The following is a 27,223-nucleotide window of genomic DNA, read 5'->3' on the forward strand; positions in this document are numbered from 1 at the left end:
GATGAGACGTGAGGGGCTATTTATAGCAGGAATCCCTGGGGCCTGGAGCAGGGCCTGGGGCCTGGGGAGGTTCAGTGACTCCTAATCAGGGACCAGTGAGATCAAGACGGATGGAGTGTCGGGTCTCTTATGTTCCTCTGGGTAGGTCGTCTTGTAACAGCCCGGTTTGGGGCTTGAAAACCAAACACGATCCCTCCTTACCACCCTCTACTCGCGCCCCCATGCCTGACTCATGTAAACCCAAGTCGTCAGGGCCAGGGGGTTGTGGAGACAGAAACTTCCCACGCTGACAGTTCCATTTGGCTCTCTGTTCCTCCCGCTGCTGTCACAGAGGCTGAGCAGTGGTGGGCCAGCTGTAGCCCACACAGAGGGGGCTCTGGTTGCAGCCTTCTCTGGGGGCTGGATGGAGAGCCCTCCCATTTGCGGGGCTGCCCTGATTTCGGGCCCAGCCGGGAGGCAGGCCTTCGAGCCTACCATGCACCCCTGCCTGGTAGGTGCCGCAGGGCCCTGGCAGAGGCTGGAAGGCGCTTCTCTGCTCCGGGCCCCCGCCGTCAAACCCAGAGACTGAGGGTGAATCCTGCCAGTTGTCGACTTCCCCGGGACTTGGGGTGGGGCGGTGAGTCGCTGCTTTAGTTTCCCCTCTTCCCGGCAGACTGTGGTCCTGTTCCTTCAAGAGGTGGTTGCAGCTTGGAGGTTGGGAGAGGCTGGGAGGCACAGGGAGGTTTGGAAGATGCCAGTGGGCTCTGAGGGCTCTGGCCGGGCCTGGGAGCTAGAAACTGGGCCTTTGGGCATCAGGTGAGGTGGCTGTTGGGGTGGGCGGCAGCTTGCGGCAGAGGCGATGCAGGCCTTGATTTTCTGTAGAGGTGAATAATTGTTGTATCTCTAACCCTTTAATTGGGTCAGATGTAAGAACAGTAACACTGCATAAGTAACCCATATGCCTACGTCCTTTTCATCGTCAAACCGCTCGGTAAGGACTGCCTCATTTTCTGTGGGACATTCTGGAAGCTTAGAGCGTCAAGCAGCACAAGATGGCCCGGCGGGGTGCTGCGGGGCCCCAGCCCTGAGCTTTCCTCCCTGCACTATTGGGTTGTCCTGGGTTGTTTGGGACCCCAGTGTGGGTCCGTTTGCCTAATTTTGTGCCAGGGAACCACCTTGGGGATGGGAGCAGCTGAGGAGGTGACAGACAATGGGCAGCGGGTCCTTAATGTGTGATTTGCTGCCTCACACTGGCCTCAGCTGGTACACACCTCCTCCAGCTACTCTGGACCCCACACCAGCGGCAGCACCTTGCGGGGAGGAATGTGGGGGGATGGTGGTCGCCAACAAAGGCTCAGAGCCAGGCGGAGGGCTGCTGGACCAGATGTTCCTTCTTTGAGGCTTGTGGTCCATCTTTTCCCCCCGGACTTGCTATGACGCTGTCCAGGGACTCAAGACGAACCGTGTTTCCATCTGCTTAGTGACTGTTTTTTTGTGAGTGTGCGCTCCGTGCAGACGGCACCAGCCCAGACTGTGCTCAGCGTTTGGGATTTCTTCCTTTCCCAGGGAGGGGGAAGCTGAGCCCTCTGAGGGCTTGCGTGCACACCCCCGAGGAAATGGCGCTGATGGCTTTTGGCTCTGGGTCGCTGTGTTGCCTGGGTGTTAGGGTGCCTGGGCTGGAATGTTGGCAGAGAGAGGAGAAGGGAATCTGTGTTTGTCCATAGCCCTGACTGCTCCCGTGGCCGGCCCTCTGCCGGGCCCCTCTGTAATGCCACTTCTCTTTTCTCTGTCCCAGGGCTCTGCCAGAGTCACCCTGAGCGTCCAGCCCCATCCTCAGCCCATCAGGTATGCCTGGCCTGTGGGGGGCCAGGGGTGGGGGTGCCGCAGTGAGGTCACTGTGGGTGTTTCCAGCAAGTCATGCCTTTGGGTTTCTGTGACCGAAGTCATAAAGCCACAGGTAGGGGGTGTGGGAGACATGCCAGCCACAGGGAGAGGATGCCAGTAGCTGCCCATTTGGAAATGCTCATGTTTTGAGTTTTAGCTTGAAGCCAGGCCTTGGGCTGGATTCTTTATGGTCCCTGCACGATCTCATCTAGTCCTTGCAACAATCTTGCAAGGTAAGTGTTTTGTTTCCGTTCCGCAGATGAAGAAACTGAGTCTCAGGGAGGTGAGGTGACTTGTTAAAGGTCACGCAGCTACCAAGAGGCAAGACCTGGGTGTGCCTTCGGGACTGGCAGGCGTCAAGGCCTGGGCTAGGTCTAGGTCCTTTTTGTGGGCAGGGGTTTTTGGTGTTGGAGGGCTATTTCTAAAAGGAAAGTTCTCTGGCTGGCTGGCTGGCTGACAGGGGCTGGGGGAGGGGATGCATGAAGACTCGGGGTCTTGCTGATCCAGAATCTCTTTTCCTTGTGTCCGGGTTCTGTGGTTTTCTGGCTCAGGCTTTTCCCTTTCTGCCTCCCCTCCACTCCTGAGGCTCCCGAGATGACTGAGAATCTGGCCCTGGAGAAATGGAGCCCCAGCCAGAGAGGGCTGATGTGTAGCTAAATGTGTAGCTAAAGCCCTCAGCCGGTTGTGGCCCGGCGGCCCACAGACAGGGGGGCCTTTTAGAGGATCCCCTTCTTCCCTTGCCCGGAGAACCACCTTGGGGTGGGTGGGTGCAGGGTGCGATGCTGGAATTGTCCAGGCGGTGGTGCTGTTCTGCCTTGGACACCCCCCCACCCCCCCACCCCGACCAAGGCTGCAGTGAGAACCTTATCTTAGGGACAAAGGATGGTGGGGGCTCAGAGGTCAAATCAAACTGGGCTCCTTGCCACAGCCCACTGGCACCTCTGCCACTTGGCTCCTCTCCTTGCTACCATGGAGAAGTCATATATCACCCTTGGCTCCCCTAGCTCCAAGCCCTTGATACACGCTTGGACTCAGAGTTGATCCTGATGGACATCTGGATTCTGCCAGTGCTGTCTTGTTCCTTGAAATATCCTGCTGGCATTTCTTCGATGCTCCCCCAAGTCTTTCCTTTACACTGCCGTAGTGGAAGATGCCCAAAAGGAAATATGAGTGTGGCCCACATTGGATAGAGAGGGCAAGTGAGACAGTAGGGGGTTGGGGATAGGGTAGAAAAGTGTGAAGGTAGGAAGGTGCGAGGTGCCCCCAGAAGCCTCAGGTATGCCTCGGGATGGAATTTCAGTGTGCAGAGACCCATTGCCCCTTCCTGGGCCCTCGTACTGGAAGAGAAGCTTCGTGAGCTGTGAAGGCATGAAGCCCTACGTCCCCTCACCCAGAGCCCAGCCCGGGGCTTCCCACTTCTTTGAAGAGCTCAGATGGTGCTGGGGTCTCTGGGGACCCCCTGCCATGGCAGCAGCAAAGACTCAGTGCCCTCTGCTCCCTGGGTCCTTCAAGATCACAGAGGTCACTGCCAAGAAATAGCCTAGGCAGGTGGTGGGAGCTGCCAGACGTGAGGGACAGCCGAGGAACAAAGGGCGGGAACTGGCCTGCCTCTGGGGAGGGCTGGAATGGGCACTGTGGTCTAGCTTACCTGGAGCCCAGGTGAGAATGTCACCTGAGCTGCTCTTTCCCCCAAGAACACTCCCCACCCTCTGTATAGCTCGGGAGCAAGGGGAGAGCAGCCTGCTACTCAGCCCTGGGATGCTAGAGAGCACCCAGCTCAGGCTCTCCTTCCTCTTCAAGATCTGTCCCGGGATGCTTCGAGAGATGGCTGCCAGACCAGGTGGCCACGGTGTGTCGGGAGGCTGAGCTGTACTCTTGGCTACCTCCTGTCCTGGCCCTGACCTCTGGGTTCACAGGTTGAAGGCAGCGCCGCCAGGGTGGATGGGCATTTAGGACTATTGTCATGACAGAAATGGCCCGAGATCCTGCCAGCCCCCGGCCGGGTGCACCCAGGCTCCCAGGCTGGCCTTGCTGACTGCACGGGCCTGGCCAGGGGAGGCCCCAGGCTTGGCTCTGGGTCAGGGGAGATCAAAGTCTCCTGGGATGGAATTGGGGGCCCCACGTGGTGTGCAGGGACTACAGCTACCTTAACCTTGCCCTGTGGAGCTGGGTCCCGACCTGGACTGGACCCCCTTCTGCCCCCTGTCTCTCCAGAAACATGAGCGTGAGCCGGGCCATGGAGGACAGCTGTGAGCTGGACCTAGTGTACGTCACCGAGAGGATCATCGCCGTCTCCTTCCCCAGCACGGCCAATGAGGAGAACTTCCGGAGCAACCTCCGAGAGGTGGCCCAGATGCTCAAGTCCAAGCACGGCGGCAGCTACCTGGTGAGGAGGGGCCCGGTGCCCCCGTCCCTTCTGCTCGCCACCCCCTTGCTTCAGGTGTCCCCAGGGCCAACTCCCTCTCCTTCCCGTGATTTATGTGCCTTGCTTGTGGCCCGAATCTCCACTCACTCTCCGGCCCCACTTTGCTGGGAGGCGTGTGTCACAGCTGGAATGCGGCACCTGGACCCGAGTCCTGTGTGCATGCACGCCTCTGTGTGTGTCTGTGCATGTGTGTGTGTGCACTGAGTTCATGTTACCGAGCATTCCCTCTGAGGCGGGCCCTGTTCTAACTGCTGTCCACATATTTGACCTCGAGCTAGCTCTAGAAATCAGGTTTAGCTGGAGCGCAGTGGGGGTAGGGGGGTCTGCCTCAGGTGCAGCGTTGGAAAGTGACAGAGCTGAGGTCTGAGGGCAGAGTTGTGGCACAGGCATCTTGTGGGACCTCATGTGGCTGGCACTGGGGCAGGGCCTGGCCCAGGAGGAGTGCCGCACGGACGTGGATGAGGGGGCCAGTGGTGTTCTCTGATGTCAGAGGGCTGGCTTGCGGGATCAGGCCCAGAGGAGGGCTCGGTTCCACTTTACAGGGAAGCACCTGTGGGGTTGGGCTGGACCCACAGACGGGACGGGGCAGGCTCAATGCGATGTGAGCCGAGGCAGGCAGTGGGAGGCCATATTCGGTTCCTAGGGCTGACACATAACACATGACCATAGCTGGCTGGTCTATAAATGATAGGATTAATTTTTTCACAGTTCTGGAAGCTAGAAGTCCACATAAAGATGTTGGGAAGGCCACGCCCCTTCCTGGGCTCTGGTGCTTCCCAGCAATCCTCGGTGACCTTGACTGGTAGCTCTATCACTCCCATCACTCTGCCTCTGTCCACACACGGCCTGCCTTCTTTCCTGGCTCTCTCTGTGCCTCCTCATCTCATCTTATAAGGACACCAGGCATCGGATCCTGGGCCTGCCCTAAATCCAGGATGACCTCATCTTGAGATCCTTAAGTACTTACATCAGTAAAGGCTCTATTTCCTAATAAGGTCACATTGTGAAGTTTCAGGTGGATATGAATCTTTATGGGATGCTGCTGAACCCACAGAGGTCTGTCCGTTAGCCGTGGTGGGCATTGTTGAGGACTCTGATTCAGATATTGGAAGAGTCCTGGGTTTGAATGTAGGCTCTGCTCTGATGCACTTTGCCTCACAAAACCTTAGTTTGTACATCTGTAAAATGGGTCTAATTACACCACCCACCTCTTGTGGTGGTTGAGAGGATTAAGCCCTCTGCTAGATGTAAAGGCCTCAGCGTAAGCTGGCTGACTGGGGACACTGGAGTGGGACCTCTTGTTAATGTGCTAAAGTGTGAGCCCTTGTGGGGTCCAAGAATGGCCTGGTAGCCCTCTGAGATTGTTCCCAGTCAGGAGTCCAGGATCCTGTGGGTCTCTGTGCTGTGCTGCCCTCCCTCTGTCTTACCCACAGCAGGCTGTGGGTCCTTTTTTCTCCCCAGGAAGACGGCAATTCTGTGCCCCTCCTTTGGAGGTGGAAAAGGGAATTCCAGGAACTGGGGGGAATCCTGTGGGACATGGTGAGGTGTTGGAGGGCATCTGCGGGGAGAGGGGTGTTGAGGGTCAGAGAGGGCCCACTCGGGGCGACTTTCCCCCTCTGAGGGAGGGTGTCCCGCTGCACAACTATTGCACTTTTGGGTGATGAGGTTCTGACATTGACGTGGGAAGTGGAAACCAGAGACGGCCAAATACTTGTCAGTTAACCCTCCCGGACTCCCGTTCGGGGTATGAAGACACTCACCTTGCAGGGGGCATGTGGGACCCGAGACAGGCTGCGTCCGTCCCCTTCTTGTCTTCAGTTCTGGGTGTCTGTCTGCTCCCTGAGGGGAGTGGCTGTGTCTATATACTTCCCTCTCCCCCTCTTTACCCTGAGAACCTGTAGAGCTCTTGTCGATCAGCGTGTGTGTGTGTGTGTGTGTGTGTGTGTGTGTGTGTGTGTCTGATGGGACGCCATTGCAAGCTCTTGCACGGGTAGGATTTTCACTGAGGGCGGCATGCGGGGGGAGGAGAGAAAGAGACAGAGAGACAGAAGACAGCGGACACTATCTCACAATCTCTTCCTTTTCCTCCCAGCTTTTCAACCTCTCTGAGCGGAGGCCGGACATCACAAAGCTCCACGCCAAGGTGAGCTGATGCCGATCCGGGGTGGGGGCTTCCCATTGCCTGGAAGAGAAGGAGAATAGACGGGCTCTGTCTCCCTGTGGTTCCCGCTTTAGAATCTGGGGGGAAGTGCTGAGACCCTTCTGCCGATCCTATTCCGAGTCTGTGTCATCTTCTCTTTAGAACAAGGAAAAGACTGTGTTTGTTGTGTTTGCAATACAAATTGCTGAGAGCCAAGCTGGATGCAGCGATTTCCTACCCAGCTCTGGCCCCCTGGGGTGCACAGAGTATTTCTGGGGTGAGGCTGGAGCTATGGAATTTCTAGCCATATTGAAATGCATTTTGCATTTAAACTGGCTGGGAATTGCCTACGGCCCTTTTCACTTACTGGCTCAGCAGGCTGAGTGCAGGGCTTTGCACAGATGTGCTTGGGCTCCCGGATTCTGGCGCCCATTTACTTTGTGACCCTGGGCAGGTGACAGTTCTCTGGGCCTCAGTTTGCACCTCTGATAGTGGACAGGGCTAGATGAGATGTGCTCTCTTGGCTCTTCTGAGCAAGAATTCTCTCTCCGTTTAATGATGTGTGAGTTAAAAGTTTCGAGGAGCCTGAAGGCTGCTGTTCAGTTCTGCCCTCTGTCCCCTTCAGGCTTCTCTTGGCTGACCTGGAAAACCCATGGTTTGTGTGTCCGGTCCTGGAAAAGAGGTGTCACCGGCTGGGGGCCCTTGACTTCCCCTCTTTGTCCCTGAGCCAGGCCTTGGGGTTGTCTGTGGGAGGAGAGTTTGGGAGAAGTACTGGGGGGCCCCAGCACATTTTGGAGTCAGAATCACGTGGAAGGGATCTTGCAGTCATTGGCTTTACAACACATATGGGGAAACTGAGGCCAGGACAGAGGCCATGATTTGCCAGAGGCCCTAGTGCGAGGCAATGTGAGAGCTGAGACTCGGGCCCTGGGTCTCTGGTCCTGGGGGGGTGTCCCCTGCATCCGCACCCTCGCCTGCCCTCTCGGCTGATGGCAGGGCAGGAAGCAAGGTGGGTGGCTGCTGTTGTGGCCCCTGGGTATGGGGTATGTGCCCCCTCCCCTTAGCTCTGGTCCACTCTTTGGGACTTCCATCCCTTCTCACTCATGGCTTGGACTGTAGGTACTGGAATTTGGCTGGCCTGACCTTCACACCCCTGCCCTGGAGAAGATCTGCAGTGTCTGCAAGGCCATGGACACTTGGCTCAACGCAGACCCTCACAACGTCGTTGTTCTACACAATAAGGTCAGAGTAGGGGGTACGCCGGGTGTGCGTGTGCATGTGTGTGCATGTGTACACATGTGCCTATGTGGTCATACATGTGCACATGCGTGGATGTGGCCTTGGATGAGTGTGTGTGCCTGACTGTATCATTGGACTGTGTGAGCGTGCAAGTCTGTGTGTTTTCTCCTTTCTAGGAGATAGTAGCTTCTGTCCCAGGGGGCACCCCAAGAAATGAGCTTGTGGGGCCCTCAAGGGTGGTAGATGACCGGCTGTATTTCTTCTCTTTGAGACTCAGCTTGACCTGCTTTCCTCCCTTGCATTTCCCTCCTCCATCCAGTTCTCCCTTAGAACCACACCCCTCTCTCCAGCCACTGCCCCCCTTTTCTCCAGGTTTCTGGATGGGCTCTGGGGCAGGAGGGCTGACTTACAAATAAAGACTTTGTGTTTGGGGTTCTTTTAGGGAAACCGAGGCAGGATAGGCGTTGTTATTGCGGCTTACATGCACTACAGCAACATTTCTGCCAGGTAAGAGCCCCCCGTTCTTTGCATATTGTCAGTGGGAACCCCCTCTGCCCATCCTTCCTTGGCCTTTCCCTTCCTTGGAGTTCACAGGTGCTGGGGATGGGGTGGAGGAGCCCACAGAACGAAGTCTACAGCTCTGAGGCAGGTGGCTGTGCGTACTGGGGGGCGGGAGAAGGGAAAGTTCCTCCCTCTACTGGGAGCACTGGTGGGAGCAGCTTTGGGAGGCAGGCCCATCTCTGGACACCCCATCCCACCACCATGTCGGGGCCACTTTTCCTTGGCAAAAGGTTTTCTGTTTTCCCAAGTGAGCTGGTGAGGGAGTCAGAAAGAAATGCTGGCTCAGATCTGGGTCTGGCAGAACCATCTAGAAGTGATCTTATCCTTGTGGGCCTCAATAAGGACTTTGGGGTTTAGGATGGGATGTCTTTGGGGAGTTAGGAACAGAGGGGCTACATCATCTGTCTTTTTTTTTTTTTTTAATGATCTCTTTGCAGATAGATAAAATGTTCTATGGAGGCTTAGATGGTAGTTTTGTGATTTTAAGAAACTCAACCCAGTCTAATGTTCCCTTCATGGTGAACGTTTCCTGTGTACCCACTGTGTGCCCCTGTGTATCGAGTTCTTTGTAGATGTTATTTCACTTAATCGCCATAACAAGCTTCAAGAAGACACTCTGGTCACTCGCATTTGACAGGAAAGGCAGTCAGGTTCAGAAAGGTTAAATAACCTGATTCAGGACACAGGGCTGAGGAGTGAGTGGCAGACTTGCTATGGGAACCCAGGCTGTCTGGCTCCAAAGCCCGCATGCTGAGGCCTGCAGCATACAGGATGGAGAGATGCTGGGGCACCCTTTTCCTGAATGCTGCTCAGTATAGGGTGGCTGGAGGGCTCTATAGGTCTGGGAGAGCAGGGTTGGGGAGGCAAGGGGCTGTCGTCGGCCATAGGAGTTGGCTCCTCTGAGCACCTGTCTCTCCCCGCAGCGCTGATCAGGCCCTGGACCGGTTTGCCATGAAGCGGTTCTATGAGGATAAGATTGTGCCCATTGGCCAGCCATCCCAGAGAAGGTGGGTCTCCAGGGTTCACAGCCAGTGCCTACGTGTGTGTGTGTGTGTGTGTGAGCTTGCTATCCAGGCTGGGGTTGGAATAACCATGCCTCGGGGGCAGGGGGGTCGTGTACCGAACGTGCATATTCAGGTGCTATCCTGGAGTGGTGTGAGCTCAGGGACACGGGTGAGCCCAGGGGTAGCTGTGTGCACCCACAGGTGGGCATGGCCATTGACTCCTGAGGCCAGTGCTGGAGAGCAATGGGGCCATTGATGGGGGACACATTGGTCTGGGTGCCAGAAGGCAGCTTGTATAAGAAGGCGGTGCTATTCTTGCTTCCGGGCTTCGATGAGCCTACAGGAGGCAGACGTCCTAGGCACCTGCCCTGGAGAGGTCAGAGATTCTTACCATAAAGGTCATCTTCTGCTGGAAGAGCTTTAAAAATTTACCCAGGGGCTCTCAAGCACGTGGTCTCGTTGGAGTCTGTGGCAGCCTAGGCAGAAAGTAAGGCAGAGATGGTTCATTCATCTACCAGACAAGGTTCAGGTTCTCTGCTGCTTTCTAAGTGCTGGAGACATCTAGTTGAACAGGACAAAGTGCTTTGCCCTCAGTGAACTGATATCCCATTGGGAAGGATGGACCTCGCACTATAGGTAGACCGACAGGACCATTTCAGTAATGGCTGGTGCTAGGAGAGGAAGAGGACGGAGTGGGTTAGACCTGATGGAGGAGGTTGGGGCTATTTAGTGAAGGGGATCAAGGAACACCGGTCAGAGCTGGTGGCTTTGAGGCCAAACCTGAGTAATGATGAGCTACCGTATGACCATCCAGGGCATATCCCTATTTTACAGATGAGAAGCCTGAGCCTAGGGAGGGGACTCAACATGGCCAGGATCCGTAGCGAGTAGGCGCAGAGCTGGGAGGTACTCAGAGGCCTGTAAGTCAGGCCAGGCCGGGGATCCCCCTGGTCTCATGCCACCCCCAGTCCTGAGGGCTGGATTCTGCTCTGTGGATAACACGCTGTGTAATGATGGTTGCTGGTCCACAGGTGAGCACAGGTAGAGTCAGGGCTAGTGGGGTGTGGGGAGGCTGCTGGTGAGGGCGAGGCAGAAGCCCAGGCCCAGAGGGGAGAACTGGAGATGGGGAATGGGGTCCAGCCACTGTGTAGCCGGAGGGGGGGGCCCGCCACCCGTCCGTGTTCATGATGGGCCACACTGCTCCATGCGCTGCGGCTGTGCTGGCTGTTTCGGCAGGACACGAGCCATCAATATACTTTCAGGTCGTGAGAAGTACTTGGAAGGGGGGGAAATCCCAAACAGAACATGATGGCTTTGAGAGCGATGCGGTGGGCACAGGGGTTGAACTTGGGGAGAAAGTGACGCGTGGGGTGGGCAAGTTCTGAGGGGAGGAAGGAAGCATCCGGGGGCAGGTCTGCTGTAACCACGCAAGAGGGAAGAGCAAGCAGGCTGGCCTGGGGCCAAAGCATCCCCCTGGCTTTTCTAGCCCCTCTGAATGCTGACGGGGCCAGCAGGAGCCCCTGGCCTCTCCCTGCTGGGGTTCCCCGTCTTATCCCCCATCACCCCACCTTGCTTGCCTTGTTAGAAGGCTGCTGGCTCTGCCAGTGACTGTGTCTGCCATTGTAGCGGGGAGTCCAAGCAGAAGTGAGTCCCCAGACCCGGTCTCCGGATCAGCCATCAGAAACCGGATGTCCACATGCAGAAAATTCTGGCTGGGCTGCCAGACGTAGCCGCTGTGGATCGAAGAGAGTCTTTCCCAGGGAGGAAAGATGCTGTCGTTCAAGTACCCACTTGCCACATAAGACTGGTGGCCTTGGTCACGAGTCTCGCCGTGAAGGAGCAACGGCACCATGTAGCTTGGAGGAAGTGGGTGGAGCAGCCATGTCCCTGTAGCTGAAAGCCTGGGGACTGGGCTCTGTGTCCCCTCTCAGCAGTAGGAGTGTCTGGCGAGTCCACAGTGTGCCGCACCCGCTCATACCGCACGTGGCCGGGGGCGGGGGCATCTACATTATCTGTTTGCCTGGCAGCTTGTATCTGCAAGCGCATCTGCTTATGGGCGGGCAGTTCTGTCTGGGCCCGTGTGAAAGTGCGGCTGTTGGCTTCAGTGCGTATTTGTTGCCACTTTCCCGCCTTCTGGGCAGTGTCATTTGTAGGGAATGGATCAGTTGGAGGAGAGGAGTGGGGAGTGGCTTTGTCTGCAACTCCCCCATTCATTGTCACCCCACCCCAGACTCATTGTCCTCAGCACATAGACACATCCTGTTGGCACAGGCTGGAGATCTGATAGGAACCGCCATTCCAGATTTCCGGTTTGAGTAACGGGGCTGGGGGCTGGGCAGGGGCTGAATAGGAACTGGTGGTGCCCATCAGATTATCTGGCTTGGGTAGTGCGAGGCGGCCCCACCCAGGCCCAGGGACAGAGGCCTACAGGCCTGGTGGGTCAAGGAGCCGAGAGACAGGAGGGGGCTGTTGTCATGGTCATGGGGGTTCTGGTTCCACCAGCCTCAGAGAGCCCCCTTGCCCCTCACGGAGTCTTAGGGTTAGTTCTGATTGGTCTGGCTGACCTAGCTCACGTCCTCTGGCCATTCAGACAAGGAGGACGCCTCAAGCAAGCCCCAGCAGAAGGACCGACCTTTCTTTCTGGCAGGTGTACTGAAATTCAGACGGTTTTTCCTCTCTCCCTGCCCACCCCAGTTTTGTGTGTTCTTGCTAAGGGTCAGCAACTCTTTCTGGACCCCATTTCCCCTCTCTTCTAGAAGGAATAGAGATGTGTTAATTCTTGCATTCTTCCAGTAAGATCCAGAAAGTATTGGGGAGTCTTGACCCTAGGGATAGGAATGCTTAGTGAAAGTTAAATGTCTTTCAATACCATATATAGAGGGAGATTTATACACTTAAGTGCGATGTAAAATAGGGACTGTAATTATTAAGCTCTTACTGTTTGCTCGACTGTCATGTGGCTGGTGGGTCTGTCAGGGCAGAACTGGGGCATTGGGTTTAAATGTAAGTTTGGTTTAAGCTTTGTGTGAGAGTATTAGAGATGTCTGATGGTTGATCAGCCTGCCGTGTGCAGTAGCGCGCAGCTTAATGATGTGAGGGATGTCAGGGATGTGTGGGAGGAATTTTGGTCCAGCAGGAGGTTTTTGGGCTGGGAGTGAAGCTGGAACGAGATGCTCATGGTGACCACCAGGGGGCGCCAGAGAACACCCCCAAGCAGTCCTATGGGTTTGATGCAGCTCCTAGTTGAGCAGTTCCTGCCTGTCCTCCCTACCTGGGACTCCAGGCAGCTAGGAAGGACTATGCTGGGGCGCAGACCCCAGCTTCCAGGTGACCTAGGAGAGTGGGGGGTGGGTGGGCTGGGCAGGGCCAGAAGAGAGACGGGGATGGCCCTGCTCTAGGACAAGGCTCCAGGCGGACGCTGCCTCTCTCTCCCTGCCCCCAGGTACGTGCACTACTTCAGTGGCCTGCTCTCTGGCTCCATCAAAATGAACAACAAGCCCTTGTTTCTGCACCACGTGATCATGCACGGCATCCCCAACTTTGAGTCTAAAGGAGGTACCTGCCCGAGCCCCCTGGCCTCCCTCCCCTCCTGGCTCCCACCTTCTTTTCTCAAGAGGCAGCCTTAAGGCATAAAAGCGTGGGCTTGGGTGGGAGTCTGGACCTCACCACCTCCTGAGCCTTCTCCGAGCTCTGGGTCGCTTCATGGGATTGACTCTGGCGGTGCCGGCTGGTGTGGGAAGTTGGATGCGGCCATGGTTTTTCTAAACTCGGAAATGCCTCCCAGATGAAAAGCTAGTATTTCTTCCTCCTTTCTCTCTCTCTCTCTCTCTCTTTTAAGATTTTGTTCATTTATTTGACAGACAGAGATCACAAGTAGACAGAGAAGCAGGCAGAGAGAGAGAGGGGAGGAAGCAGGCTCCCCGCTGAGCAGAGAGCCCAATGCGGGGCTCGATCCCAGGACCCTGGGATCATGACCCGAGCTGAAGGCAGAGGCTTTAACCCACTGAGACACCCAGGCGCCCCCTCCTCCTTTCTCTTTTCATTTCTCCTTCCTACTTCTGCTCTCCCCAGCCTTTCCTTCCTTCCCCAACTCCCCCTGCCCCCACACCATGCCCGCTAACACCACCCTCCCTTACAGGGTGTCGGCCCTTTCTCCGGATCTACCAGGCCATGCAACCTGTCTACACATCTGGCATCTAGTAGGTATTCCGCGGGAATGAGAGGCCGAGGATGCTCGAGTCCAGCGCCTGAGGCCCAGGCCCAGGGACAAGAGTGTGGGGAGATGGGGCCAGGACTTCTGGGAGGATCTCATCTGGCAGAGAGACAGAGGCAGCAAGCCTTCCCAGGAGCCCTCTGGCAGGGGGAGCAGGGAGTAAACGCAAGGCCTGCCCCCTCAGCAGCTCTCTTTCTCTCCGCTCCCCTCTCCCCCAGTAATGTCCAAGGAGATAGCCAGACCAGCATCTGCATCACCATCGAGCCTGGGCTGCTCTTGAAGGGAGACATCTTGGTGAGCGCTGCCCCTCTGTCTCAAGCTCCCTCCTCCCTGTTTATTGTTTCTCCTTTCTTCCATCTTCCTGCTCCCCTCCTAACAGGATTGTCACTCTTGTCACACCAGCCGTGGGGCCATAGGTCCTCAGGGCTCCTGCAAGGCCTTCCCCTGCCTCAGAGCTGAATATCCCTTCTCCTGTGCTTATCTCTTGTTCTAGAATATCTCCAGGGAAATATCTCTCTGTGTGAGCTGTTACCTTCTTGCTTCCTGTGGTGACAGGACTTCCTCAACTCTAACTTTAGTCTTTCCTTCTGCAATTTAAATTCACTCCTTCTTTTTCCATTCTGTGTGCAGGAACTTCTTGGGAGGACAGTGTTGTCCCCAAAGGACAAGATTGGCCTCCAACATTCTGTTTTCTGGAAGTTTCCCCAGATAGTTTTAAGATTCTATATGGTATTGGTGACCTCTCCCTCATTAGGCTTGGGGGAGCCCTGGGGTCTTAGTCATGGAGCTAATAAGGAGCTCCCTGAGATCTGATTTCCCCTCCTCGGGCCCCTGATGGGCTCTGCTCTCCTTCCCACCAGCTGAAGTGCTACCACAAGAAGTTCCGGAGCCCAGCCCGCGATGTCATCTTCCGTGTGCAGTTCCACACCTGTGCCATCCATGACCTGGGGGTTGTCTTTGGGAAGGAAGACCTTGATGATGCCTTCAAAGGTGAGCTCACTGAATAGAGACATAGACCCAACAGGGAATAATGCCATAAGGTAGAAGAGTGATAATGGAGGAACTACGGCAGCAGTGAAGAGGGAACCATTTCCTGAGGGAGGGAGAGGTGGTTAGGGAGGTGTCTTCCTTTGCTTCTTTATCTATTTAAGGTTTTGTCTGTATCACATTGAAACTTGGGACAATATCCATATCCATTCACCCATTAACTCATCCACTCACCCATCCATCCATCCACTCATCCAAATGCATCCACCCATCCACTCCAAATCCATCCATCCACTCTTCTAAATCCATCCACTCACCCATTCGTCTGTCCATCTATCTGCCTACCCATCTAAATCTGTCCATCCGCCCACCCACTCATCAATCCACCTATCCATCCAAATCCATCCATCCATCCTCCAAGAAATACCTGGGGGTCTATATGTGCCAGGCATGTGCTAGACCCTGGGATTACAAAGAGAAAGAAGTCAGGCCCTACCCTCAGGGAGCTCGCAGTTCCGTGGGAGAAAGAGACACACAATTGGGGTGCTATGAAGTGGTGCGTACAGTGATAGAGACATGCACAGGGATGACAGGCGGTCACCATCCCTCCTGGAATTTCTCTTCCCACAAGTGGTGGATGGTAGAATCTTTGTCCAGACTGCACTTAGGCCAAGAGCAGAGAATAGAGCTGGGGCTTGGAGGGTGGGGGAAGGGAGCTGAGAGGAGCCTGGCCCCCCCCCAACCCACACACACACACAATGTAGTCTGGTTCTTGCAGTAGAAGAATGCTTCTGTGATGAGTTTCCTCTGTACAGGAGCCGGGAGGGCAGAAACAGAAGATGCCATCATAATTACAGAGCGGAATGTTAGCGTTATCAGTCTTAACAGGGAAACATAAAGGGACAGCAGACAACATCAAGGTGGAGTCCGTAGAGGCAGGGAAAGTGGGGGCACAAACTTTCTTCTCTTACACAAGGGAGTCAGCGGACACCATGGACAATAGCTCAAGAAATAGAGGCTTAGCTGTAGTATTTAAAGTTTCGAAGGCAATCAGAATAAATACTACTCCCACTACTATTAGAATTAATAAGGGAGATGGGAGTGAAATAATGCGCCAAGTTCATTATCTTCCTAGTGGTAAATCAAGGGAGATTACTTGAAATTGGTGTATCAGGAAATGGTGGCATAAAAATAGTGGTTATTTAGAGTCTTAAGGTAACAGCTTGTAGAACAAGAAATAGAAATGGGTTATCTCAGGCAAGTAAGACTGGGGCCAAAGGTGGGCAAGAGGCCTATTTCATTATCTATTTATCTATATATTTTTTATATATATGTGTATATAGTATTATAGTATTATTAACCATATACGTGCATATTATTTAATCTCTCTAGAAAGATTAAAGTTGGAGTCCTTTTTGGGAATTAATTGCTCATTTTTGTTTTTCCTTCCCCCTTTTCAGATGATCGATTTCCAGAATATGGCAAAGTAGAATTTGTATTTTCTTATGGACCAGAGAAAATTCAAGGTATAAGCTTATTAGAGTTCATTTTTCTACCCCGTTGTCTCTATCCTAATCTGTCCTCTCCCTACTTCCACAGTTCTCCCACTCATGTGCTCTACAATTATCAAGTTGCCTGTGAATGGGAGGCAGGCCAACAGTAAAGGATCTGGGTATCATAGTGGACCCCCAGCTAAACATGAACCAGTGACTTAATCTTTGGATAATAAAAATAAAAGAGCCAACCAAGAGGGACTGGGCTGCGTATACTGTTCTGGTCCCATTAGGTCACCATCCCATTATATTCCGAGACTGAGGGCTGTGGCAGATGGAAGGAGGGGCTGAAGGCCCATTCAGGGGTACTAGCTGCATGAGTAGTATTTATGAAAACTGAAGTGATTCAACCTGAAGATGAGAAGCCTGGTTTAATAATAGTGGTGAAGCCTTTAAACTTGTTGTATGTGGAGACCAGTTGTTCTCTATCCGATTTGAGAACAGAATGAGACGAGATGAAGTTAGGCTACAGGCGGAGGGACTCTGGGAAGATTCAAGGAAGGCCTGCCAGGTCAGGAAAGGGACTTGCCCCAGGAGGCGAGGCTTGTGGCTCATGTGGTCTTCATCTTTCTATGAGTACATAGGAGAGACTGCTTTTCCCCTCAGATTTCTGCCTGGAGCCGGGAACACCTTAAGTGGGAGGCAGGGGGATGGCTCAGATGACCTTGTATCCTCTCAGTGTCATGGCCATGGCTTCCCTGCTGTCCTGACCCCATGCCGCTCATCACCAACCTCTTCTACACTCCCCCTGACTCCAGGGGTAGCCTTTCTGGTCTCCTGGCACTGCCACAAGGGCCTCTGGGACACACAAAGGAAGAGGCAGACACCTAGCCAGAGGAGCCCTCAGCTTTCTCCTCGGGGTGGGTCTTCATTCCTCAGTGTCCTGTCTTGATTTACCTCTATAACCGGGTATGAGCCTTTTCAGGAATGCAAGGAACCAGGGGTGCTTAGGTGGCTCAGTCAGTTGAGTGTCTGACTCTTGATTTTAGCTCAGGTTATGATCCCAGGGTCGTGGGATCGAGTCTCGTGTTGGGCTCTGCGCTGGGTGTGGAGCCTGCTTGGGGGTCTCTCTCTCCTTCTCCCTCTGCTCTGCCCTCTATCCTAAAACAAAATAAAACAAAAGAAGAATGCAAGGAGCCAGAGCCCTGGGTTCTCTGCCCACTTTGTGCCACTGGCCGCACCCCACCGTGGTCAGGAATAGGAGAAGCCCCTCAGGGAGCAGCCCTGGGAGAGCTGCTGGCTGCCTCTGTTTTTCCAGCTGCTGATCCTTTTTTTTTTTTTTTTCCTTTCTCTTCATTGCACTCCGTCCCCCTTCCTTCAGGCATGGAACACCTGGAGAATGGGCCGAGTGTGTCTGTGGACTATAACACCTCTGACCCCCTCATCCGCTGGGATTCCTATGACAACTTCGATGGGCATCGAGAGGACGGCATGGAGGGTAGGTGGCACCCAGACTTCCAGCTCCCCTCCCCGCGGCACTGTCCTGCTCCTGTGGTTTTGGTGCCGCTGGTGGGCCGTGGCTCTGTACCAGGTTCAGATGGGAGGCAGAGGTGAGGTCCAGGGCATCTCTGAGAGCTCCCAGTCCCGTGGGGGCCGATAAGACAAAACAGATAAGACAAAACAGGAATGTGTGAAACAATGAAGACAGAGCTGAAGAATGCAGGTGAACAACCACTAAGGAACAAATGGCCTGGACTCTGACACTGGCAGGGGAGGGATTCTCAAGAGCTGGCATGGCCCTGGAGTGGCCTGGGAGGACTCGTTGGAGGAGGTGGCCTTGAGTGGAGCTCGATAGAATTCTTGTGCAGCAAATGCAGCACTTTGTTAGATGTCTTTGAAACCTGCTCTTAGATGTCTCCAGGCTTGCGGTCTGACTCCCCCTGGGTCGGAGCACTAGGAATTGGACCCAGCATGTAGGGCCTGCAAGCTTTCATCAATAGCCAACAAAAATGTTTGAAAGCTGGAAACTGATAGGCTCCAAAATCTGAAAAGTAAGCCGCAGTCGAAATTAATGCGTGTTTAATTTAGCTACAAAACCTAGCATTATGTCAAGTGGGCAGCAGCGACTCAGTTCAGTCTTTGACGGTTAGCTGTGGGTTGTATATGTTTGTGTGGTTCATTTGAATGTGGGTGGAGGGGCGGGGCTCCAGAAGTGAGCGTGCCTGGGGCCCAGGAGCCCTGGAGACGCCTGGCTGGGGTTTGGCATAGACTCGCTTTTCTGATTTGGTCCTGGGACTGCAGCATGTGGGAGCTGGAAGGAACCTTGGACTCTCGGCCCATCCCCTGGGTTTCAGCTGGGGATAACTGAGACGCCCCCTTGAAGGAAGGGTCTTCTGATTTGACCCCACGGCCCAGGATATGTCCTTTCAAGGACTCCAGCTCCCAGGCTCCGGGCTGCAGCTGGTCCTAGGGTGGGTGGGGGTGTGCCATCCTGGGGACTCTGGGCCCTGGGGCAGAGCTGGGTTAGGGACAGCCAGGCCTACTGGCTGCCCCCTGCTCCCGATCTTCTCCAACTCCCCGCCTCCTTCCACCTTCTTCTCCAGGGTTTTGGGTTTGTTGACTCTACTCTGCAAGTCTTCTAGGCCTTTTCTTGAAAAAAGATTCTCTGACCTTTGGGCTACCAGAATGAGTGATGGATTTCTAAGTGAGTGGGCCGTGGGCTGTGGTTGGGCTAGGATTTAGGCCTAGATGAGAGCCTGCTGTTTACAGGCAGGCAGCACTGCAAAGTGAATGGCTTGTCCTCAAGTCTACCTTAGTCCCCACCCTCCCCATCCTCCTCCCTGTCCTCCAGGGGCTCAGATACCCCACTCTGCGGAGGCACCTCCCCCAGCGCTCCTCCCCCTGTCATCCTGGCCCTCCCTCTGCTGTGCTGAGTGCCTGGGGGAGAAGGCAGAGGATGAAATGAATTAGTTCTGAGCCACCAGTGGCTGCCAGCCTAATTGTTCATCATCCTGGGGATGTTTGCATTTTTAACAAGAGCACTTGGCAATTTCAAGGTATTTTCGGTGTGTCCCCATCCTCTCTCCCTTCTGTGGATTCCGTACAATGGTAAATGTCAAAACATTCTGTAAACCATAAAGTGCCAGGCAAGCAAAAGGTAAGATAGTTAAGGGGAAAAGAGAGGCTGGGGCAGGCCCGCTGCCCTGAGCAAAGGCAAGGGGCAGACAGCAGGGCAGAGGGAGCGCGCAGCCACGACAGGCAGGACGGGGGAGGAAGGAGCGGCTGGGTGAGCCCTGGGCTCTTCTCTGCCCCTTGCCTCCCTCCTCTCTCCTCATCCGCTCCCTCAGGCAGGGGGATGGAACCCGTGGGACTTTCTGGCCAGTGAAAGGTCAGCTCATCCTGCAGGGACAGAGGGGCTGCTGTGTGGAGGCTGAGAAGCTGGACCCGTGCCTGAAGGGTGGGAAGGGCAGGCAGGGGAAGCAGACGGAGGCTCTACTGTCCTCTTCCGTGACCTGGCCTGGCCCTGCTGTGGTTGGCCTGGGCTGGGAGCTCCGTGGTTGGGGTGGTCCCCGGGACCGAGCCTGCCTGTCCGCTGCTAGGCCGCATTCCCCCACAGGGACAGGAAAGCCAGCTGTGGGGTGGGAGCAGTGACCATTATTCCAGTCCTGCTTTTCTTCCTGGCTGGAGGCACTTCTGGAAGGTTCTAGGTTCTGGGGCTCAGAGAGAAAAGCTCTTTTTTCTGGCGAATTTTCTCGGTCTGGAGAGGGAAATAGGAGGTCTGGGCTTCTCTCCTTAGTTGTGGGCAAGTCCTATGCCTCAGTTTCCCTAGGTACTAGTTAGGGGAAGGGCGCCTAACCTCCAAGACTCTGGGGTGCCAGAGAGATGACTCCAGCTGGAGCCTCAAGGTGCCAGGGAGCTCCCTGGAGTGGCCCTAGGGCTAGGAGAATGGGCTCTGGCGGCGGGGGGGGGGGTGTCTCTCTGCTCCCTGAGGATGTCACAGACGGGCAAAGGTAGGCGAAGCCTGAGATGCTGTAGTAGAGTGGTGGAGAGGGCGTGCTGGCCTGGGTGTGGTTCAGGTCCTGGATCCTGCCCCCTACCACTGAAGGCCTGACTTAGCCTTCTTGTGGTCTTAATTTCCTCTTCTGCAGACGTGGGGTGTCCTTGGCTTAATGCAGCAATTTTCATGGAAGGCGGTTTAGTGTTGGGGTCCAGAATGTGGCCTCTGGAGTCAAACTGCCCGGGTTCAGATCCTCTGACAAGATACCATCCTCTCAGGACCTCGATTTGCTCTGCTGTGAACGGGAGATTCAGTTGACAGATCATTTTGAGCACCTTCTGCGGGGGTAGGAGCTGTGGCGGCAGCTGTCGTGGCTCCTCAGAAGTCTCTGACCTGTCGGTAGTGACCGTGGCCAGCATCTCAGACGTTTGCAGACAAAGCTAAGGGGGAGGCCCGTTGGCCTTGGGAGGCTGCTCTGGCTTTGCTCCGCGCCAGCCACAGTGCCAATCCCTTGCGAGTCACTGTTTCACCTGTGAGGTGGGCATTGTTACCATGCCTGGGTAGGGAAACTGAGGCACAATAGGGTTCAGTAAACTGTGTAAAGTCGCCTCGCCAGGAAAGAGCAAATCTGGGTGTGGAATACCAGTGCTAACCCCCACACGATTTCGGTAACCACAGATGCCTGTATTTCGGGTACCGGCTCCCATGACACACCCGGGTGCCACTGATCTTGGATGAATCTGCCCCTTCCGTGCCCACCTCCCACCACGGGATGGACCAGAGGAGCCCTGTCTCAAGTCTCAGGGTGGGGGAGGGGTTGGACGTTGTAATACCTCGGGCGCAGCAGCCGGGAGACCACCAGGCTGTCCCTGTGGCAGGTGCTTAGCTGGGCTTCAGTGCAGGGAACAGCTGAGGCGCATCCCTTGATGTCCCGACATGCCCCCCCACTCCCCCCACCCCCCCGCCCCAGGAGGGTGTGGGGATGCTTACACCAAGATGCCCTGGTGAGGGGATGGCCTCTCAAAATAGGGCGGGTGTCTGAGGTGAGGTGAGGCCATTTCTGGAAATGGCACGCCTCTATTTCAGGCCCGGTAAGGGAGGGGATGGGAAAGGCCAGGCCAGTCCCTCTGGAGGCTGCCTGGTGATTCCGAGGGGAAGGCTGGGGGCGCTGAGCCAGGCACTGGGGAACAGAGAGAGATGATCTCTGGCCTGGCTGCTCCTCGCCCCCTCCCTGCAGCGAGCGCCATCAGCCCTCTACCCCCTGTTCCTCCTGCTCCTGCAGGAAACCCCTGACTTCGCTGTCTGTGCTACTGTGTGTTTAACCCCTTCCTTGATGACCGCACCCGTCTCCCTCAGCCCCCCATTCCCAGATCAAGTTCCCACTGCCCCAGGATATCCCTGATCGGTCTCAGCAGCAAAGTGAGGGAAGAAAGTCCACAGGACTTCTGTTCTCTGGGGTGGTCTGGGCTGGTCACGGAGCCTGTCTGACGCCCTACTGTCACAGCGAGGGTCCTGAGGCTCGAGAGTCCGGGGACCTGCCAGAGGGAGAGGAAACCCTCCTACATGGAGCCCCACTATGCATGACCTCCGCTCCTCCCTTGTCATACTGACCCCACTGTGCCAATGGCCACACCAATGTGTGAAGAAGGTGGTCGTGCTGGGGGGAGGAGGTCATGACATAGGGCATGGGGTTGCTATTGCATCCAGGGCTCTGACTCTGGCCTCTCCCCACCTCTTTTGGAGCTCAGCATATTTAGCACCCCAAACCCCCTAATTTGGGTGATCCTTGTGGATGCTTTTCTGAGGTCTCACACCTTTGGATGGCAGAGAGCTCACCGCCACATGGGGCAGGCTGTTTCATGTCGGATGAGTCCAGAAACTGAACCAGAAATAGAGGGAAAAGGGAGTATTGCCTGTGTGTGGTGGACCAAGGCTGCTGGGACCACGGATGCTCGGGACCCGTACGGCTCCCTATACTCAGGCCAGAAGGAAGGGGAAGTGATAAAAGATGGAAGCTCAATATCAAGAACCTTCTGACTAGAGGAGGGCCTGGGCCTTGGGACCTGTGGCTGGGGAGCAGGGGAGCACCTGCCCTCTCCAGAACTCCTTACTTCGGGAGGAGTGCTGTCCTGGGAACCCCGCGGGCTGGTGTCTGAGGCTGCTTGAGCCATCACGACAAAATCCGCTGTGGGCTCCAAGAGCAGACATGTATTTTCCCCCAGTTCTGGAAGTCGGAAATCTGGGAGCAAAGTGTCAGCAGCAATGGTCCCTTTGGCGCTTGTAAATGGCGGTCTTCTCCCCGCGTCTTCACTTGGTCCTCCCTGTGTGTGTGTCTGTGTCCTGATCCCTTTATAAGGACAGTGCCCGCTCATGTGACTGTGTTTTCACTTAATTACCTCTTTAGAGGCCCTATTTCCAAATATAGCCCCCTTCTGAGGGCTTGGTGGGGGGGAACTTGGGTTGGGGGAACACGTCAGCCCATGACACTGAGAAAGGAGTTTTCTGGGTTGCCTGTAGTCGGATGCCTGGAGCCTTGGTCCTGAGTGGGGAGGCGTGGGGTGGGGGGGGAGAGAAGGTCCAGGGCGGATGGGGGGACAAGCGATCTGGCCCCCCACCAGCCTCCTCCTTGCAGGCTGTCTCTGTCTTTCTCTGGTTTGGTCTGAGCCTGCCAGCTCAGCGCTCTGGCTGACACCACATTTCACAGCCTCCAGGAGCCCCATTAGCTGTTTGGCCCGAGTTCTGAAGCCCCGTGCCCAGATCCCAGCTCCCTGTGGGTGGGAGCGGGGCTGTGTTTTTTGCCTATGCTGCACAGAGCAGCCTCCAAATTCCTTCAGAGTGTTCCAGGGTGAGCCTTCTCGGAAGCGAGTTCCATACCAAGAGCTGTGGGCTGCCTTCCACCTCTGAGCAGCCTAGAGGCTGGGCCAGGCGTGAGTTGCTCACTGTCCCCCCCTCCCCATTCACTTCTCCTGTCCCCTCATCTCCTCAGACACTGAGTTGTTCGAGGTCTCTCATAACTTAAATGGGTATTGGGGAAGAGGGGTGCGTGCTGGGCATAGCAGTGGACAGCTCAGGGCCAAAAAGAAAAAATGGAGACCAGGACAAGCCTCCGGGCCCGGCTACGGATGGCAAGGGTGACCAGGAACCATCCCTTTCTGGGTTTCTTAAGTGTGCTGCCCATCAGGCCCTCTTTTGTTTCCCTGTGGGAAGGCCCCCAAGAGCCAGGGACTGGTGACAAGGGGGTGTGGTTTTGTGCCCAAGCTTCTCAGCCCTTGCAGGGTCTGTGAGGAGAGGCTTTCCCTTCCTCAGGGGCGAGCTTCTAGTTCTGTGAGACACCCAGCGCCTCCTCAAGGTCTGTTGTCTGAGCTGGGGAACAGCCTTCAGGATGGCAGCCAGGGGCCCCTGGTCTGCGGTGACTGCTCCTGAGCAGGGCTTGTCCAAGAATTGTCTGATTCTTATTTTTTTTTTTTTTGAGAGAGAAGAAAGAGGGAAGGGGAGAGACACAGCAAACAGTCAGAGAGTGAGAAGGAGAAACAGCCAAGAGACGTGCAGAGGGAGACAGACAGGCCCAGACAGACATTGGCTTGGAGATGTGTGTTCTGGGTGCCCTTGGTAACTCCTTTTCTTTAGAGCGCCCTCATTTCCTATAACATGAGGAGACTGGGGGAGTGGTTCTTTCTGTTTCTTTGAGCTTAATCATTGTTTCTTTCTGTGAGTTGGGAGGCGTTAAGACGGACCGACTGATTTTCCCTCTCAGACCTTCCCATCTTTTGAGCTTGCAGTGGCGGTGGGCAGCGGTGGGGTACAGTGTGCTCGGTGGTAGTTGTAGGCGTCAGGAGAGGCTTGGTTTGCTGGGTAACAAACAGCCCCAAATTCTTACTCCAAACAAAAACAAAAACAAACAAATAAAAATATATATTTATTTCTTGCCCATGCTGCCTGTCCAGTGGGGTCGGCAAGGGGTCTGCAATCATCGTATTTACTCTGACAGGCTGGCGGTGGCTTTGACCCATAGCTGTTTCCACCACTGCTGCCGCTGTGGGGAGCGGATGCTGTGATGTGCGCACTGTTTCTGCCTGGACATGACACACATTCCTTCTGGTGACATTTCACTGGCCAAAGCAAGTCACGCTTCAAAGAAGGGCAGAGAAATGGTGCCTGGAAGACAGAAAGTAGAAGTAATGTGGAACAGATTAAGATCTATGGCAGGGATGAAGTCTGTGGGATCCAGAGTCAGAAGATCTGGTGCCGAGCCCTGTTCCTTAGTCAAGACACTTTGCCTCTCTGAGACCCAACTGTTCTATCTATAAAATGGGTACAAATAGCAGTACTTTCCTCATGGGATTGATGTTAAAATTCAAAGAGGTAATGCACGTGGAAGTTGAAATCCAGAGTGCCCAGTATGTACAATGCTCATGGTAATTTGTGTCCATCATCGTCATCGTCATTGTGATCATCATCATTATTACTGAAGTGCTGGAGGAGAGAAGGAGAGAGGTTATTTGAATGTATATGAGCCCTTTCTTTTTCAGAAGGAGTCCACATCCTTCTGGCCCCTCTGCTCTCTGGGAGCCATCTATAGCTGCCCCTTTTCCGGGTACCCACTCTTGGGAGTCAGGAGATTTGCCTCTGACATCACCTTGCTGGGTGACCTTGGACAATTTACTTCTCCTCTCTGGTTCTCAGTTCCCTTATCAGTGGACTGAGGAGGATGGATTCCAAAGGGGGGATTTAGCTAAAGCCCTAAAGATGATAATGAGGCCAGTGCCAGTGATTAGATGATAGGGAGCCTTAGTCCCTGCCTGGAGCCCAGCACCCTCAATTCCACGTTCTCCTGGTTACACCTCACCAGGAGGCTCTACTGTCTCGTGATTGCTAGGCAGAACTTGTAGGGTGGTGTTATCTAAACCCTTTCTCTGTCTACCACTGACCTTAAATCTGTCCTGTGCTGTCCCTGCACCTGCCTGATACCAGGGCAAGTCCCATGCCTGTTGGGGCCACCCTCTGGTCCATTGACAGTGCGCCCAGTGCCAGTGGACTTGGCACTTCAGTCAGCCCATTCTTTCCCCCCCTTTTCAGCTCCTGCTGGGCACTGGTGGTGTGTGTATATGTGTGTGTGGGGGAGGCAGCTCACTAGGTTTTCCTGACTTGAGGGAATGAGGGTGGGAATCAGGAGGGGATTCCTGCCCACTGGGCACACTCTGTGTGTGGATGTGGATGTGGATGAGCACTCCTGAGCTCTTTGCCAATGGAAGATTCTGGAAGTGTCAAAGATGCTGACTGTGTCTCTCCTGCAGCACTGTTGTGGGTGTTTGGGGGGCCCTCCTTGAGCTCTCCATACGTTACTCCTTCCGTGTCTCCTTCAGGCGGGGGACTGCTGCTCAGGCAGACTGTCACAACCCTTCTGGGCCCACATGTCCCTTGCTCCTTGCAGCCACCTCCTGCTGAAGTCGGTTCAGCCCAACAGGTGGCCCTCTCAGACAGCATCTGAGAAGGACCCCAGCCGGCCTGCGTGCTCTTGGCCTCAGCCAAGCCTGGGATGCAGTTGGCCAAGGCAGCCCTTTTGTTTGTCCCCTCACCTGCCTCTCACCCTCCAGACTTTGGGCCTGAGCCAGGCTCTGCCTCCCCCCTGCTCTGTGCTCCGCAAGGCTCCCTGGGATCATGGGAAAAGCCTCCAGCAGCAAAACAAGACTCTGTAAAATTCCTCTTGGCCTCTCCCCCTCCTGATCCTTTTCCTCCTTGACGTGGATATGTGTGACGTAGTTTAGAACCGCAGAACAGTTTTCGGCCTGCTCTCTCTTAAAAAAAAAAAAAAAAAAAAATAACAGCTGATACCATATATTCCCAATATCACATAATAAAATTGTATTCATTGATATATCTTAATACTGGCACTATACCTATTTTAAAATGCACGATTCAGTGGGTTTTACTAAATTTGGGGTTGTACAACCATCACCATAACCTATAACTGTGGAACCTTTGCGCTCCTGTACCATCGGCAGCCGCCCCCTGCCATGGGCATCCCCTCGCCCTCCCCATCAGCAGCCATCTCCCCGCTCATTTCTTGCCCCCACCCCCAGCCTCGTTTCCCTTCCGTCCTGACAGATTGGAATGTCCTGCAGATTTCCTGTAAATGGAATTATCCCGCACGCGGCTTCTGTCACTAGGCATGTTCCTTTCAGGGCGCCTCCCTGCTGGAGCGTGGGTCAGTGCTGGGCTTTGAGATTGCTGAATAATCCCCCATTGCCGGCCACACCACATTTTGGGCCTACGTACCTCAGTCAACGAACGTTTTTTGTGTGTCCACTTTTTAGATATTTTAAAGAAAGCTGCGGTGGACATTCGTGGACTGGTGTTCGCGTGGACTCCAGGTTTTGGTTTCTCTTGGGTAGATAATCTAAGGGTGGAATTACTGGGCCATAGGGTCGCGATATGTTTACTCATTTGAGGACCTGCCAGACTTTCCTGAGGTGGTCGCACCGTGTCCCTTCCCTTGAGGATTCCCGTATATCCGTGTCCTTCCTGCCTCCTGCCTTCAGGACCCAAGTCATCCCTGCGGGCGTGAGGCGCAGTGAGGATCTCACTGTGGTCTGGGTTTGCATTTCCGTCAGGATTCGTGATATTGAGCATCTTTTCATGTGGTAACTGAGCACTAGAGATCCATTTTTAGAGAAATTTCTATTCACAACCTTTGCATACTAAAAAAACAAAAAAAAAATTTTTTTTTTGTCTGTTTGCTATTGAGTTGTAAGTTCTTTATTCTGAAAACAGGTCCCTCATCAGTAAGTGATTTGCAGGTGTTTTCTCCCGTTCCATGGGGTGTCGTGTCTTCCCGCTCGTGATGCCGGCGGTGTTTCTCTGCATTGCTTGTGTGCCAATTACCTGCCTTCCATCCGGGCATGGGGCGTTTGTCTTCCTGGGGCCTCTATCACAGCTGAGATTCCGATACTTCCAGGTTAACATCGGGTAGCAATGCGGGGTCCCACCTTATAGACGACAAAACAGGTAGTAGCAGAGAAGTCAGTTCAGCCCAACAGGTGGCCCTCTCGAACAGCATCTGAGAGGCCCCCCGCCGGCCTGCGTGCTTTTGGCCTCAGCTAAGCCTGGGATGCAGTTGGCCAAGACAGCCCCTTTGTCTGTCCCCTCACCTGCCTCTCATCCTCCAGACTTTGGGCCTGAGCCAGGAGAGAGGTTGAGAGAGATTGAGGGGCTCTATCCAAGATAGTGTCCCGTGTAGATGATGGAGGCAGGATTCCAGCATGGGGGCCCTGGGCCCAGAGTCAGGGATTGATTTGGCTTCC

At 54.7% G+C, this 27,223-nt stretch overlaps 1 protein-coding gene across 25 annotated transcripts in view; it reads left to right on the plus strand.

Moving 5' to 3' along the window:
* TNS1 (tensin 1) overlaps nucleotides 1-27,223 on the plus strand; it is a 221,448-nt gene that overhangs the window by 130,119 nt on the left and 64,106 nt on the right. For 24 of the 25 annotated variants that reach the window (XM_082690433.1, XM_082690451.1, XM_082690444.1 and 21 more), the window contains 12 exons: nucleotides 1,775-1,824; nucleotides 4,078-4,249; nucleotides 6,381-6,431; nucleotides 7,548-7,670; nucleotides 8,110-8,174; nucleotides 9,152-9,235; nucleotides 12,675-12,787; nucleotides 13,371-13,431; nucleotides 13,664-13,739; nucleotides 14,306-14,435; nucleotides 15,893-15,958; nucleotides 17,307-17,423. In XM_082690433.1, coding sequence (XP_082546559.1) covers nucleotides 1,775-1,824; nucleotides 4,078-4,249; nucleotides 6,381-6,431; nucleotides 7,548-7,670; nucleotides 8,110-8,174; nucleotides 9,152-9,235; nucleotides 12,675-12,787; nucleotides 13,371-13,431; nucleotides 13,664-13,739; nucleotides 14,306-14,435; nucleotides 15,893-15,958; nucleotides 17,307-17,423 — 1,108 coding nt within the window. Of the gene's footprint in view, nucleotides 1-1,774; nucleotides 1,825-2,020; nucleotides 2,097-4,077; nucleotides 4,250-6,380; nucleotides 6,432-7,547; nucleotides 7,671-8,109; nucleotides 8,175-9,151; nucleotides 9,236-12,674; nucleotides 12,788-13,370; nucleotides 13,432-13,663; nucleotides 13,740-14,305; nucleotides 14,436-15,892; nucleotides 15,959-17,306; nucleotides 17,424-27,223 lie in introns of those variants that run through there. The other variant, XM_082690445.1, reaches the window with a different exon arrangement.

Source organism: Mustela nivalis (assembly GCF_964662115.1).
Source record: "Mustela nivalis genome assembly, chromosome: 11".
NCBI lineage: Eukaryota > Metazoa > Chordata > Mammalia > Carnivora > Mustelidae > Mustela > Mustela nivalis.